General features: G+C 31.0%; 2 protein-coding genes across 2 annotated transcripts in view; both read right to left on the minus strand.

Annotated features, from left to right (window-relative positions):
* Positions 1-16,196, minus strand: part of LOC126898866 (four and a half LIM domains protein 5-like) — a 33,374-nt gene extending 17,178 nt beyond the window's left edge. The window contains exons 1-4 of the mRNA XM_050673273.1: positions 16,059-16,196; positions 11,367-11,381; positions 10,808-10,861; positions 9,401-9,544 (exon numbers count right to left, since the gene is read on the minus strand). Of these exons, the coding sequence (XP_050529230.1) occupies positions 9,401-9,536 (136 nt within the window). The 5' untranslated portion in view covers positions 9,537-9,544; positions 10,808-10,861; positions 11,367-11,381; positions 16,059-16,196. The remainder of the gene's footprint in view (positions 1-9,400; positions 9,545-10,807; positions 10,862-11,366; positions 11,382-16,058) is intronic.
* Positions 4,139-6,275, minus strand: LOC126898861 (uncharacterized). The gene is made up of 2 exons (XM_050673267.1): positions 5,692-6,275; positions 4,139-5,637 (listed from the first exon to the last, which is right to left on the minus strand). Exons 1-2 carry the CDS (start codon positions 5,738-5,740, stop codon positions 5,249-5,251), a joined length of 438 nt encoding a protein of 145 aa, XP_050529224.1. The 5' UTR covers positions 5,741-6,275; the 3' UTR covers positions 4,139-5,248.
* Positions 16,197-17,239: the final 1,043 nt, after the last annotated feature.

Below are 17,239 nucleotides of genomic sequence, written 5' to 3' on the forward strand. Positions count from 1 at the left end.
GAGAAAAAAATGAAATTAATTGAAATTTTTTATTAACTCAAAAATAATAAAGAAAAAAATGCAATAAATACTTTGCCACAGGTGGGTGGTTGGAACTTTGTACCCCAAGCATGAAAGGCATGAGTGATACCGACTCGGAAACTCTATGTCACTTTAGTCGGATGATAAAATTAGAAATTTAAGCTAGTTTAAATTTCAAAAAACTGTAAAACTTAATTTTTTATTAATTTTTATCTTATAAATAAAACAAAGATTTTTTTAACGTTATCGGTTCTTAAGAAGGATAAAAATAAAAGATGATAGAAGACAAAATTTACTGATACTAAATACCAATATCTTTAACTTTTAATCACATCGTACTAATAAAATTTAAATCATATCTACCACAAAATTTAGATGAAGTGAATAAAAAATTAGAAACTTACTGTCAACACCTGAAAAAAATATGAAAAATTATTTAGTTTAAATAATAAATATATATAAAATACTTCAATATTTTTAAATCAAATTTTAATTTTTAATAAAACAAGAGTTTAAAATAAAGAGAAGCGAAGAATCGGAAGCCGTGAGAACAGTGTAGAAATGAATGTTGAAGTAAGAAAAGGTAGAGGAAGACCAAAAAAGAGATGGAGAGAAGTTATTGAATGCGATATGAGGACAGCTGATGTGAGCGTAGATGATGTGAGAGATCGTGTCAAGTGGAAGTTTAGGATAAGAGTGGCCGACCCCAAATAGTTGGGATTAAGGCGAGGAGGAAGAAGAAGAATAAAACAAAAGCCCCAATCCAACGGTAGTTTGAACGCAGCGTATATGGACGACCTGTATATAGTGCTCTCAATGTCACACGAAATGGCGCATTACGTCTAAGTTTACGTGATATATCTCTTAACACACGTTATTGCATGCATGTTCGAAGTAGAAAGAGCACTGTCCTGCATTACACAGGAAATCCGGTTCCTCTCAAAAACGATTGCAAGCCGTGACGAAACGAACGACGGAATCTGCACCAACCACCATATAGATGACGCGAGAATCAATAGAAACAAATCGTACTGATTATGCGCGTTTGTCTGAACGGAAGTTACGTAACTTTCGGGCTGAATAATAAAATTCAAAATAACGCAGCCCTACAACAACAACTGAAATCAAAGAACGCCAAATAAGTAACTTACAACAGTTAGTTGTCAGACTATGCAATCTTCGCCTGCACTACTTCAAGGGGACACGTACGAGTCATTATTTTATATATACGCGCACCCATAACAAACGTGGAATTTCGCATTTGCACAATCGACACGTGATTTGTCCTCGTCCTCATCAATCCGATCACACATATATGAGGTGAATGCACCATATAATAATTCACTCGTTATATGACTTCTGTCCACTGAGTTTGCGGGAAAATATAAGGAGTACCCGACAGATTTTCTAGAGCAGCTAGAAAACCTCCTGACCCAATCCGGTATTCACGGCATTTACTTGGGGAGAGCCCATTAATTTGAACAATATGTCCAGGCACCAATTTACAAGGGAGTTTCTCGTGACGTTCGATAATAACAGCATACAAACGGAACTAAAGAACGAACTCATGAAAACACATTAGGGAATCCATCAGCGAATGGCGGAGATTATTATAAATAAATAACAGCTAGCAATGTGCGCGCGACCCAATCGTTCTTGAAACTTGAATTTAACAACGGCTTTATAACGGCATTACTTAACTTACAAGTGCAAAAGTCATATATTACCCCGTCAAAGACCATAAATACGGAATTTTACACAAAGGATCCATACACGCGGTTATACAAGCAGATGGTAATACAACACCCACAGCGCCACTGCTAATTTTAACGTGAAATTTGCAGATCTGACGATTAATTTTACGGCCGTGTTCTTGGATAATTTTTAATGCGAAGTACTTCTAGAGAATGATACACGTACAATTCATACAATTGTACACTACATGTACAATTCATCTAGGCTCAAAACGACGTACTACAGCATGGTGGAAAGCAAGTTCCCCGCACCCCTCACAATATAGATCTGTTAAAATTAGTTATAGTAAGAAACTCAAATACGCGCTAATTATTAACACAGATAGTGAAAAAGTACACTGCAGTTAATAAAGACCCGATGGACGCACAAAACTTATCGAACACGATATCGATTTAAAAGACTGTTGGCCATTGGCCATAAAAAATACAACAGTGTTTTTAATGCGTTCTGCTCCAGCAAATTTAGAACTGTAACCGAACACGAAAGGCTGCTGGATAAATATTCTTCTGATAAAATCTCGGAAAATATTAATTAATATTTATACCGACTCCCAGGTAAACAAAGTCCCTGCTCAGTGCCGATCCGTTGATCTTTCCACATACGTGGACAAACCAGTTAACTTAGCGTTGGAGAACTCTGAAGCTGAGTCTCTATAGGAGTGGTCCCAAGCAACCGGGCGCTTCAACGGTAGTTTAAATGCAGCGTATACGGACGACTTGTATACGATTCGCTTAATATCCCACGCAAAGGAGCAGATAAGCGTGTTACAGCAACGTTTACGTGACTTATCTCTTAATACACGTGTTGAAGCGTGCATGTCCAAACAGAAAGAGTACTGTCCAGCACTGTGCTCGCGTACATTGGACGACCTACACGTAATCGCCAACGATCTCGATAGGCCCACATGTACAGGTAAGCTAAAAGTCAATTTAATTCCGTATTTATCGTTTCTTGCACTTCTCCAACCCCCACAGGCCGTTCGACAATGGGTGGGTGCGCCCCCTCCAACTCTGTCGATATTGCGGAGACGATCACTGGCACAGTAGTTGCCCTAATAAGTTGACAATTTCGGAAAACAGCCACAGAAAAATAATTCTGCTTTTTTGGCTCACAGTCACAATTTCAACCACCACATCAACATACAACGCAACGCGCAGCGCGAACAACCAGATCATTCGTCAATCAATAATAAAATCGAGATTATTAATTTACTATAGAACTCCTGGCTACACAAATAGCGGGACACTCTGTTTGATTTGTCTGGTTTGCCAAAATATTTATTGAAGATTGTCGTCACTCCACGCATCATCCTCTTGGGATTGTCAAAATCGTTGCTGGCGTATTGGACGAACGCGCCAGTATGGAAGACCAAAAAATTTTCTATAGAGCAGTTTCTCAGTGAAAGCATGTCGTCGAAGTAACGGATCATTCTGATATACATACATATATATAAATTTTGTTAAAGAAAAATAATTCGGAAAACAAAAAAAAAAAGAAAAATAGTTATAACGTTTAATGTTAGTCTTTAAGTTAGTTTAGTTAATATTGAATTTTATTTAAACGGTAGTCGTGGATGAAAATATTATTTATTACGTTTCTCCCCAAAAAATTGGGCAACGGGTAATGGAGTTGGGGAAGGTCGTGTACATTTATTTCGAATGTATATTGATAGTAGGTATAATAGTATATATCCCTCGATAAATAATACAATTAAAGTTAAAATTTGATTATTTTTAATGGCGTTTACGAATTATATGGTTTTCTCAGTGGCCTCGATATTTGTAATAACGTCGTCTAGTTTTTCGGAGTATTGACTTAATTCATGCAGCCCAGCGTCTATGGGAATTACATTTGGCTTAATTATAGCCGGGTAGTATTATGTCGTCATAGCTTTGACATGTTTTTGAAATACTTTTCGAATTATTTTGATCATTGCATATTTTGCCTAATTGGTAATTAATCAAATGGACCTGTGTAAATTTATATTCATAGTTTGCAATATCTACAAAAATAATTAATTTATAAGCATTAGGGTGGTTTTAGTGAATAGGGAACATTTAAAAAACTTAACTTTTCTAAAATTATACAATCAAAATTAGTTCCAATACTTATAAAAATGAGGTACGCAATGTTTCAGGTAAATCAGAAAAGATTAACCCGTGCCACAAAAGGCCTAAAGTTTGAAAACTCAAAAATTTTGGATAACCGTACATTTTTCATTGTTTTTTTTAGTTCAGCGTGTGAAATAATGTATTCACAACAAAATTGTAAGGACAAAAGTTGTTTAAAATAATATTTTACACAAATGATATTCTAAAAAATATTTTGATTTACTTATTATTTATGTAAAAAAGTCATTTACTACATTAATGCTATTAATATGGTCTATTGATATCTTGAAATTTTCATCAGTGCTCCATAATGATGGGTCAATGATCAGAAAACTAGTATCTATATTAAAACGTTTGAAAAATTGCATTGATTTTTCACAAATAAAATCTTCAAGATTTTTATTTAATATTCCAGTAGCTTCTTTTGTATTCAATAAATATTTTTTTGGTACATCATCATCTGTATGGATTTTTAGAGCAGCTATAATTTTTCTCTTTGTATCAAATGGAATATTAGTATCAATAAGTGATAATACCGTATTCTCTGGCGATAGATACCATAAATGACCATACATTTTTTTAACTGTAACTTCAGGTATATTTTTATCTATTGACCGATAATTTACCAAATCTTTTAAAAAATTAAAATTTTGGTATGGTGCATTAGAAGCAAGTGGTGCATTAAACCAAGCTCTTACGTATAATCTAATAATAAATATACTAATACTAGCTATTGACATTTCTTCTTTTTGGGTTAAATTAAATTGGTTTCGGAATATAAATATTTTTAAGCAATATAAAGCTTTTGCCATCCATCTAGCATGATGGATAGCTCCCGGAACTCTAAAGGAAACTCCACCAAGAAAAATAATTATTAGTTCTAAAAACTCTCTGGGTTGTTTGATAAGCAAATAGTTATTTGCGAAATAGTTATTTACATCAGTACATACATCATTTAATGTTTTATTTACAATGTCGTTCATTATACCTGGCTCAAATTTGCTAGTATCTATATTTCTCCAATTTTGTTGAAACCGTTTAAATATTGGTACATCAGGACCAGATGTTAGACGTAATTTAACTACAAAAACACATTTTAATATTAGCTCGTAGATATGGTGTCGACATGGTAAGTACAAAATATTACGTTCCAAGTAATTTTCTAATAACACGCAAGTACTTTTAAATATACTCATATTTGAAGCCGTAGTATCACAGCAAAAAGCCTGCACATTTTCTGTAATACACCAATCAATAAGTATATGAAAAATAGCATCAGTCTGATCAACCCCTGTTCCCGTATCAATTGCTGGAACTTCTAGTAATTGACTCTCACCATTACATAAAGCTATAATGGGAAGTCAATCAACACTTTTTTGTCCTGTTAATGAAGGTAAAAGTTTACCATCCCAATGAATGACAACGGAATCTTTAATAGTTACCAAATAATTGTTACGGATTTTTTCAGCGCGTTCTTTACGGAAACGTATGTGTGAGTTTTGAATTGAAGATCTATTTATAATTAATTTTTCAACGTCCTCACCTAATGCCTCTGCTGTTGAAATTAATCTATGAACTGCATCTCTATCACTAATTTTGCATTTATCGAGTGCAGCTGCAAGTTTTGGCGTAATAAAATCAATTCTTCCTCTAGTTGATTGTTTAACGTACATTTTAGACAGTCCAGGCTTGTTAAAATTATCTTCAGCAACGTCAGACTCTAATGATGAGCATATTTCTACTTGCGCATCTAAAATACATACTTAATTATTAAATAATGATTCTAAATTAACATTAAACTTACTCAATGACTGTATCTCGTCATAACTTCTTTTACGTCTTTTTTCGGACATCTTTAACCTTTTATTGGCTATTTTTTCTTTTTGTGCAATATTCAAATCAACTCCTTACATAATACTAGGACATCCTTTTTGTGTTTGCATTAATAAAAAATCTGTATCTTCTTGTAATGACATTAATTAAGGGCATCAACTTGAGCAATGTCAAACAAATCATTTAGTTTTGAACTAAATTCTTCATTTTTTTTTGCTTGAGTGTCAGATTTTCTGTATTGCAGTTTTTGTAAATTTCTCCATTCATCGTAATATTTTTGAAGTTTTTTTATGCAATACTGTTCAGCACTGATAGGTATACGCGCTTTTTGCCAAAAAATATTTACCTCTTTTATTGTCAGTTTAGAGTTTTCAAGTATGCTCAGGTTAACATGACGAATATAAAAAAAAAAACCGATAGTACTTGTCTTATTGACGGTAATTAACTACCAATAATTTGGTTTGACGAGAAACCAATCAAAAATATAAATGTATCTTTTCGTAAAGTTTTCTGTGAAGCCATTTTAATATGTATTAAAAAAAATGTTAAAATATCGAAATTCAAAGTTCAGTTGAAAAAGATCTATGTTTTTTACAATATTTTAAGTTTTGAACGCCTCCTATATAAGAGAAAATTGTCCAATTTTAATGAAAAGTATGTCAAATGAAAGATGTACTTATAATGTATTTAGAAAAAAAAAAATTTGTGCTGACATATACATTTTTCAAAAAGTTATAGCATTTTTAAGTTGAAAATTTAAAATCGAAAATCGAAAATTTTAACACAAAAATAGTGTTTTTTTAACTACGGCAGCCGTTTAAATGTAGAAGAAAAAGTGTCGGGACAAATTTTTTTTTTTCATTTAATAGTACATAAAAAAAACTTTAATTTGATATATGTTTAAAGGACGCAGTATTTCCGGAACATTTTCAAAAATTAAGTTGAAAAAGTTAATTTTTGTAAAAAAGTTGCCATTTTAAATCCTCCCCAATGAGTAGGTTAAGTGATAGATTTTCAAAAAAATAATATAAAATGAAAGGTAGATATTTAAGGTTTTAGTATAAAAAAAAATTATGTTGATTTGTTAATTTTTCAAAAAGTTATGGATGTTTTAAGAAAAAAAAGTGAAAAAATTTCGAAAATTAGCGATTTTTAAATTTGTAATTTTTTTGGATATTTCCCCCATTTGCGGGGAACGAGGGAATTTTTTTCAATTTTTAAGGGTAATGTCTTCAACTAGATACGATTTGTGATCTTTTGACGTATTTTTGAAAGAAATCGGTCCAGTGAGAGCTGAGAAAAAGTGGCAACAGACATAAAAAAAAAAAACACATCATAGTAAAATTAATACCTTCTCCGCTTCGCATCGAAGCTAAAATGTTAAAATATCAAAATTATTGTAAACACTAAAATGTATACAATCTAAAAATGATCATACGGGCGCAGTAGAACTAATGAAAACAATAACCTGAAAAATCTATAATTAGGACAAATATTAGTAATGGGTTTTGATAAAGACTTTGTCGTCTTTTTAGTCATTCTTGTAATAAATTGATGGTTAATAACTTGATGGTTTGATAAAAGTTTATTCAAGATTATACATTGCTGTTGTGATAAATTACGAAAATTACGAGTTGAAAAACTACAACTAACATTCACTTTATTTTGTGAGTTTTTAACAACAAAATTATTTGTATATTGACTTTTTATACATAAATAATAAGTAAATCAAAAGGTTATTCAGAATATAAATTGTGTAAAAAATTATATTAAACAATTTTTGTTCTTACAATTTTGTTGTGAATACATTATTTCACACGCTGAACTAAAAAAACAATGAAAAATGTACGGTTATCCAAAATTTTTGAGTTTTCAAACTTTAGGCCTTTTGTGGCACGGGTTAATCTTTTCTGATTTACCTGAAACATTGCGTACCTCATTTTTATAAGTATTGGAACTAATTGAGATTGTATAATTTTTAAATTTTACTACATTAATTTTAAGAACCACATTAATAAGCATCCTTAGAAAAACTATATATGCTTTTTAGACATATTATTTCGAATACGTACTCCCTACTCATCGAAAGGGTTATCGAAATGGCAAAAAAATTTAAGAGACTTTCTTGTTTATTTGAACCTGTTTTTGCCAGATTATGAGAAGTGGCTTATCCGAGCTCCTAAACCATACCGCCTTATATTGTTTTATTCCGATTATAGTACATATGCCATAGTTTATGGTTATGCCTATGTCATGGCCAACATGTTAAATTTTCTTCATACCTTCCTCATTTTACTATGCATATTTAATATTTTAGTGCTAGGCCCCGCATGGGTTTCTACGGGAATTTATATTTTAGAAATACATAGTTTTAATTTGTCTATATGAACAGGCGAATCGACCAAAATATTATTTTTGGGTAGATTTTTAAAATAACTATATGGACTTATTTTCTTTAAAATAACATCAAGGCCTTCATAACTATTTGAAAATTTATTACCCTTTACCGGAACTTTGTCTCTCGCTTTAAATCATTGAAAGTTATTCGAAGATAAAAGTTATTGTTTAGTCTGTTCGCATTGTTTCTATAATAATTGGGGTAATATTTTTCTAATATGATTTTATTAATTTCATCGACCACGTTCCCACCGGAAAGGGGAATTAGTGCGATATCAGACATGCTCTTAGGAACATCGAATGTGTTGAAGTATTATAAACGTATACAACGTACGGTAAATAGTTTGCTTGCTTATTATTATCCTGAGCGTAATGCGAAATCATGTCTATTACCGTTTGATTTTGCCTCTCCACCTGACCTTGTGAAGTAGACTTGTATGGAATTCCGAATTTTTTGTCTACCCCAAAAGCTTCCATTAGGTTTAAAACTGTTTTCGACGTAAAATGGGTTCCATTATCTAACCTAATTATCTTAACTGGACCAAATCTTAAAAAATAAGTCTAAAAGAAATTTTTTGGTACTACGCACATTGGCAATTGTAAATGGTTTAGCTACGCAAAATTTTGATAATCGATTAGTAACTACTAAAATTTTGGAAGGGGACCAATATAGTCAATAAATATTACGATGGACGCACAAAACTTATCAAACATGATATCGTTCTATAAGATCTAACACCCATCGCGTTAAAATCATACCTGTACACTCTTCACGAGCATGATGCGATAAATGAAATGGTAGACGATTTGGAATCCCAGTTAGTTATGGAAACTAGCACCTAGCCCTGGTCGGCATCAGTTGCCTAACTAAGAAAAAAGATGGCTCATCCCACCTGTATATCGACAACAGGCAAATCATATAAGTTTCTGTATCAGATGCGTATTTCATGCTTAATCTAAATATGATTAGAAATATAAGTTTGATTTAAAATAGGTTTATTGGCAATGCTCACTTGAATAAAGCATATGCAAATATATGGCATTAAGAACTAGGAAGGGATTGTTTAAATTTAGTGTATTTAATAATAATTAATAAGTATAAAATAGCTGAATGCGTTCATAACAAAGATGAATGGTTAAAACGACGATAATTAAGGGGTATGGAGAAAAGTACGTAAAATTTTTAAGACGATAGAGTAATACGCATATCAAATATTTGCTGAAAAAGAAACAGCACCGTAAACCTGTAGTGTTAAATTTTAATAAAATAATCTAGTATTCACCTGTTTTGAAATGTTTATTACAATTAGGACATTCATATCCTTTTTTTGTAAACCATTCATCTAAACAATTCTGATGAAACTGACTTTCGCAACATTTCACATTAGTTACATCCTTACTTAAAAATTTTTGACACATTTTACATTCTAATAAACAAAAATTTTACACTTAACAAAATATGTGATTTTTTTTTTATGAATAGTGCATGAATCAAAATTAAATTTTTAATCGTAAAATTTAAATTAAGACAAGTATCTCTTTTAATTTTTATTTAAAAGTCCTAATTCAACGATATATTAAGACAGCACTACCGATGCTTGCAACTGAGTAATTGACTATTAAAATAAAAAAATGCAACTACGCAACCTTATAAACACTAAACCGAATAGACCTGGTCATCGTGGTCAATGGACTCCAGTATATCAAGATTCATATGTGTCAAATCACAGTCTTAATATTGGGTTGTCGCTGTTCGATTTTCTCATCTGACGTCAAGAGTTTGTGTATTTTCTCCTTGACACCTATGTCTTTCTGAACCCAAGTACTTGTGTCTGGTATCTCTTACTTGGGTATATTTTTTTCCTGGTACGCTCAGTATTTATATTTTGCACTTCTTCTGCACATCATACTTTGCTATCTTCAATTCTATCCTCTATAACAACAGCTCTTTAATACCTTCGATAGCCCTGGAGTGTCAGCCAAGAAAATTATAACAAATGTTATTTACCACACCAACACTTCTATTTTACTAGTGGTATTTTACTAGTGTGACTTACTACAAATAACAGCGCAAATAGGAGAATGCGTGAATATACCTCATATATAGAGAATAGGCTCATAAACCTAAAGGATATCTATCTTTTCAGAAAATTGATTTCTTTTTACATTTAAAGCAAATACACTTCGTACACACGTTCAGTAGTAATATTGGCGAAATGCTAGTGAATTGTAATCCTAATAAATACCCTTATCCTTGTTCATACGGCTTCCGATTCTTTTCTTCTAATAACATAGTCTTACCCAAAAACTTTCTGATACTCCTCTCACACTTTTTACTCTAGTATAAGTGCCATCATACATATCATCTATTGTATTAATGTACCTTTTCGGGACTACTTTTCTCATTAATGCCCACTTTAGAACCTCTGTCGGTACTCTATCATACGCTTTCTTCAAATCTATAAATACCATACAAAGCTTTTTATTTTTTTCCCTAAATTTTTCTATTAGTTGCCTTTCACAAAATACTGGCTCTATTGTTGACTTACCAGGTATAAATCCAAACTGGTTTTTAGATACCGATGTCTCATTTCTTATTATCTTATCTATTATCTTTTCCCAAATTTTCATACTGTGACTCATAAGCTTTATGCCTCTATAATTTCTACACTCCTGTATGTCTCCTTTACCTTTAAATATCGGCACCACAATACTATTTCTCCATTCATTTGGTATTTTCTCTTTTACAATAATTTATAATATAATAAATTAAAAAAAAAGGATTTTTCAAAGCTAAACTTATCTTGGTTTCGATAAAATACCAAAATTTACTATAGAATGTGTATTGTGTGAAAATTTTCTGAATTATTTTTTTGTCCCAATGGAGAAAAACTAAGTTAAAGTTACCTTAAAATCATCTATTTTAATTTATCTAAAACTCTATTAAAAAGCATTGTTTATATAAAGTAAACTAACTGTTAAACTTAATTGAACATTAAGAAATATCTCTTTTTTTAAATTTTTTTATGTTCATTAAAATCCATAGTGGCCTCCCTCAAAGTATGAGATTTCTTAACCATTGATACTATGAGACGGGTTATCGGTCAGAAAGAAGGCTAAAAATGAAGGATGGTAGAAGATAAAATTTACTGATGATAAATACTATTATCTTTAACTAGTAGTTACAGGTTACTAATAATTTTAAGTAATATCTATCATAAAACTAAAAAAAATTAAATAAAATCTTACTGTATAATTGAACACCTAAAAAAAAAAAATAGCTTAAATTATTCAATTTAAATATTATATATTAAATATAAAAATAAACTTTTTTTACCAGTCACTTATATACCCTCGAATATATACCCTCATCGCCGTTTTCCGTTAGTGCGTAAGCGCAAATAATGGAAAATATTGAATGGTTTTATACCTTTGATTTTAGAAAGTGGATTTGACACAGAATCGATAAACCAGTTGTATGTTTACACAGTATGTGCCTAATACAACAATGATATTAATGAACTGTGTTTCAGCAAATTCCATACTGGTACCCAACGCGGAAGGCCTGTCGGACAAATCTTCTTCTGTTCGAATCTCGTACAAAATCATTATCGACTTGATTCAAATGATTACCTTTTTGAATTTAGAATAACAGTAGAGGGCGATAGTTCATAGCTGTAGTAATATTACTAATACTTTGCATTACGCATCATATATTTATCAACGAAAAATATGTATATGTCCGAGACAGAACATCATCTCCAAAAGCTTGCTTCAAAAGTTTAAAAGTTTTACTAGAACTTTTCCCTAATTTAAAACAAAATTTTACACACACACGTTGTTCTTCTATTGTTTCCATTTCAAAAATCGACGCATGACTGAAATATGTTTTCGTAAAAATGCCATAAAATAAAAATAAATATTGTTATCGATTTCAAACCAATGCTCAAATTCTCGTTAGAAGTTACTTTATCGAATTAAATTATCGGGATTTCGTTATCTTAATTGATATAAATATTATTAACACAGTCCGGGTATTTTTTGATCACACCTCGTATATGTGTTAAATTTACTAATTTGTTCGCACTTTATACATATACACTTTACAGGTCTCGAGGGTCGGATTACCGCCCCGTGCCCGAAAAGAGTGTCAAAACCTAATGTGTATCTGACTGTATTAATAGACACTTCGTCTGGGTATTCGTGGGTCGGATTACCGCCTCGTTGCCTCAGTGTCCTATTAAAGGTGCTTACCAATTAATTAGTATTTTATTCCTAGACAAAGAGGAACTTTAATAATTTATTTTTATATTTACTTGTCTTTATAGTTCTAAACCTTCGCACTCTTCAACCCCGATAGAACCTCGTTGCTCCTGAATTGACCAAATCCCCAAATCCCCAACTCATACGTTTATTTTTGTATTACTATATAGCCCTCACTTGTATGCCAAAGCGAAAACAACGCATCTTTAGAATGCAAAAATCAAAGTACACATTAGCTAAATGTACCTTGGGCCAAAATAATTAGCCAGTAAATTATAAAGGCTATCGGATTTACAAGGATCTGCAACGTATTCGGGTGTCAAAGTTAAACCTAAATTGTTAACCTATTCCTCAACCGACGCATGGGCTTTCTACTAACAACACGGAGCAAAAATAACTGCCAACTCTAATATTTATTTCCATTCTCCAGATAAATTATTTTCTGATTTCCTAAATGAGTTTAAATGTTTATTGAATCCACTCCTCTCCCTTCTGACTACTGTAATTAACGACTTTTAAACAAAAAATAATGTTTATAATATACTAAACTCAAAATCCTTTTTCATCCTATCATGGAATACTAATGGCTTACACAGCCACAAAAATTAAATGTTATCTGCAGTAAATAAATTTAATGTCGATTTGGTATTTATAAAAGAAACGCACTAATAAAAATACAAACTGAGAAACATTTAGAAATATTATTTATACTAATTTAACTTTGAATATTATACTTAAAAACCGCGATGATGTCCAAAACGCAATTAAAAGATTAACATATTTAGTACAGTTCTTTGCCTGGAACTCTACTTCTATATTAAAAAAAAACATCCAATCGAATTCTGCACCGCTTTATTTGTAAGCCCGTCACCTGATTGTCCTTAAAAGTATAGCCAAAGCTAAAATGTTTTTCAAAATTCGTAAAGAATCCCTTGAAAAATTTACATCTTTACTTTCGGTTAAAAATGATTCATTATGGAAAGTCACAAAAAATATTTTACACAAAGAGCTACCTTACCGTCTCTAAATCATATCCATTTCAAAATAATACCATAACTCAGCGTCTTAGAACACTATAGATACTATTTAATGGAAATGCCTATACCAAAGTCATAATATATAAAATTCTTATTAAACCAATGTGGTCGTATAGTATTAAACTATAGAGTGCAGAAAAATAGTCGAACATTAACTAAATTTATTTCTCCTTTCAAAGTGTCTTCGCTGTATACCCAACGCCCTTCCTTACATATTAAGTGAAACAATCCATAATGACCTTCAACTCTTTACCTTAAAACAAAGTCCTATCATCAGATACAAAAAATGTCACAACACACTCCAAAATCATCCAAATTCTTTTATTAGAACCATATCTTCTTAAAAAATATCTGATAATCCTCGACGTCGCCTAAAAAGATCTTGGAGAGAGATCTACATTAATTATAAAATAAATTATGTTATAATAGCTTTTTAATCTACTAAAATACTTAAGTTAGTTGGAGTCCTGCCATTGGATGCCCTTAACAAATGTTAAGTGTCCGATTATTGCAAAGTAACACTATTTATAAATAAAAAAAAATATTCTGACCTATGACTAATGATAGTCATTTTTTCTGTATAATAGTCCACTGAGTCCGAAAATGAAGTCCAAAATACAATAAGTAGAATAGTTTTTGAGTTATTGCAAAGTTAGCGTTTTTCGTGTTTCCGCGAAAAAGTGTTTTTCTTTTGAGAGTTTCAAATCTCTTATTAAATCATTAAGTTCAGTTTGGGTAAAAAGCTTTGGATTTTTTTCAAGTTTAAAACTAATGTCAGTCTTATAGTCGGCATGATTACTTGATTCGGGCGATTCACTATTTTCTTTTTTCATTTTGGGGCAAATAGAATATTCAACTGAGAGTGAATGTGGAACTGGTTTTGACGTGGTGTTTACATGAGCATATTTAACTGTTTTATGACGTCCATGTTGCTTTATTTTAGTCAAGCAGAAGTAGCAATCAACTTCCTGACACATTGGCTATCGCCAAATTGTTGGTAAATCAAAAGATAAGTATCGTTTAAAGCGAATTAAAATTTTTAAGATTTTAGTTATTTTATACATAAATAATGTAAAAAAATTCAAAAAAATATATATTTTTTTACTTTGCACCTATCATCCACATTGTTAATCCACTTCTGCACGTGTTACATAAGACATTTGGCGTCCACAATTCACTTAAGTTCTCTGGAGAAATATTAAAGTAAAAACGATACGCAGATTGCAATGTACTAGTAAAATTCGGCGGTGTAACAAAAATATATTCGCCACACGCATAACAAAATTTATTGGTGTTATTCTTACACTTATATTGGCGTTTATTCGAACTCATTTTTATCTTTATTAAGAATAAACGTAAAATAGTTATATGGATTATTAAAGTATCTTAGAAAAAATGAATATATTAATAGAATATAGAACACTTCTATGACCAAAATTAATTTATCCGTTTTATTTCAAAAGACAAAATTATCAGTGCTACCAATTAGTGATGAGTAGTGAGGCCAAGGCAAAGTTTTTTTTTTCGTAATTCAAAATTTCTTTTTTGAAGGAAACAACCTTAAGTTATTTAAAAAATCAAAATTTTGTTTTGTAAAGTAATATTGTGAGTAATTTTTCTATATTTTACACAATTAAAGCATCGAATTAAAAAACTCTGATAAGAAAATTTGTTTTATTTTTCAATCGCGCATAAATTAATAATTTTATGTAAAAAAAATGAAAATCGGTTGAATGCAATTAAAGATATTTAGAATATAATGAAAACAATTTTTTCGTGGCACACGAAAAACGCTAATTTCGCAATAACTCAAAAACTGTTCTACTTTTTGTATTTTGGACTTCATTTTCAGACTCAGTGGACTATTTTACATAAAAAATGACTATCATAAATCATAGGTCAATTTTGTTGTAAACTAGTGTAATTGGAGAGCTAACTATAAAAGAGTATAAAAGAGAGGATTTTAATTTGCTATGACTATATTTTATTTTGAAATTCTCCGAGTTTTACTAGAAAATTACAGCACTGATTAACGAACTTAAATAAGTTATTTACATTGTGAATTTGGACTATTACACAAAACACCCAAAAATATGTTGTGTAATCATGTCGAGATCACGAGAATTTATTTAATATTAAATTAAATCCATAAGATATCGGAAATGTCGACTTCTTTGTGAGCTATTACGTTTACTTTTAAAAATTTGTTATCACTGGCAATGGTTGTTGAGCGATTAGCAATCTAAACAACTGACAATTATAAATAGACTGTTAAGTTAGTTCATAGATGTTACAGATTTTGGTTCATTGTTTTTACTTATTGCTAAATCCATATTTAAACGAACAATTATTAGAAACGTCAACCAAAAACTTATTATTTTAGTCCTGTGGATTTTCGGAACTGGAGCCGATTGGCGCGATGGATAGAGAGATTCAGATGACGTTTCATGAATTGTCGTGCGTAGCTGAATGCGTTCATAACAAAGATGAATGGATAAAACGACGATAATTAAGGGGTATGGAGAAAAGTACGTAAAATTTTTAAGACGATAGAGTAATACGCATATCAAATATTTGCTGAAAAAGAAACAGCACCGTAAACCTGAAGTGTTAAATTTTAATAAAATAATCTAGTATTCACCTGTTTTGAAATGTTTATTACAATTAGGACATTCATATCCTTTTTTTGTAAACCATTCATCTAAACAGTTCTGATGAAACTGACTTACGCAACATTTCACATTAGTTACATCCTTACTTAAAAATTTTTGACATATTTTACATTCTAATAAACAAAAATTTTACATTTAACAAAATATTTGGCTTATAACGCGTCTGAGCACATGAATACTGCGAGTAGATGTGTAATATATGAGCTAGGATCCCTAAAACATTCCCGGCCGTTTTCTCTCTCTAGGTAGGCGGGTGGTGTAAATGGCCGGAAGGATATGTTGAAATGTCAAAATTGCTCTTTCCTAGATAGCGATTCGGTACATGTATAGATACCATGGTATATGTATAGTATACCTTGGTATATGTATAGTATACCTTGGTATATGTATAGTATACCTTGATATATTACAGAAAATGGAGGGATTTTGAAAAATTGCATAATTTTAGAAATATATGAAAATATTGAAATGTATAAGGTGTAATTGAGCGGCGACATATTAACCCAATGAATCCCAACTATGAAGTGTATACTTTTGACCATAGAGAGCGTCCTTTTTTGCTAACGTATGTATTAAAACAGTAGATCAGCGGTTTATCTCTACAAAGAAGAGGAGGTGATGTGTAACCATACCCATCATATGGTGATCATTATTATGATATTAAGTTTGATTGAAAAAGGAATAAGCTGAAGGTGACAGTAATTACATAAGCGAGCTGTAGAATTTAGCATACAGTGAAATAGTCGATTGATGGGTCAAGTCTTGGTCCAAAGACATGTGTGACGTAAAAAATTGACCTATCATTAATAGTACTATTTAACACATTAGTAAATTAAATTAGTTATTGTGAACATCATATAATTAAGTGTAACTGCTCGGCAATTGGTAATGCGGTGTTATTGTCTAGATAGTATTAATTTCGTGGTGAATAAAAACTAATTTTGAACCGTATAATTCAATAATAACATAATTAAATTTTCCTAAATAATGCAGTCGCACATTCCCTTTTTNCGTATAATTCAATAATAACATAATTAAATTTTCCTAAATAATGCAGTCGCACATTCCCTTTTTTTAGCTTCGATGCGAAGCTGAGAAGGTATTAATTTTACTATGATGTGTTTTTTTTTTTATTTTTTTATTTTTTTTT

The sequence above is a fragment of the Daktulosphaira vitifoliae genome, unplaced genomic scaffold, assembly GCF_025091365.1.
Source record: "Daktulosphaira vitifoliae isolate Bord-2020 unplaced genomic scaffold, ASM2509136v1 Scaffold_2, whole genome shotgun sequence".
Classification (NCBI taxonomy): domain Eukaryota; kingdom Metazoa; phylum Arthropoda; class Insecta; order Hemiptera; family Phylloxeridae; genus Daktulosphaira; species Daktulosphaira vitifoliae.

What these genes read in the sequence shown, in the direction of transcription:
- LOC126898861 (XM_050673267.1), bottom strand. Translation starts at nt 5,740, where the DNA reads ATGTCCGAAAAAAGACGTAAAAGAAGTTATGACGAGATACAGTCATTG. An exon ending in TGACGAGATACAGTCATTGA is followed by an intron (nt 5,638 to 5,691) that starts GTAAGTTTAATG and finishes TATGTATTTTAG; the next exon opens with ATGCGCAAGTAGAAATATGC.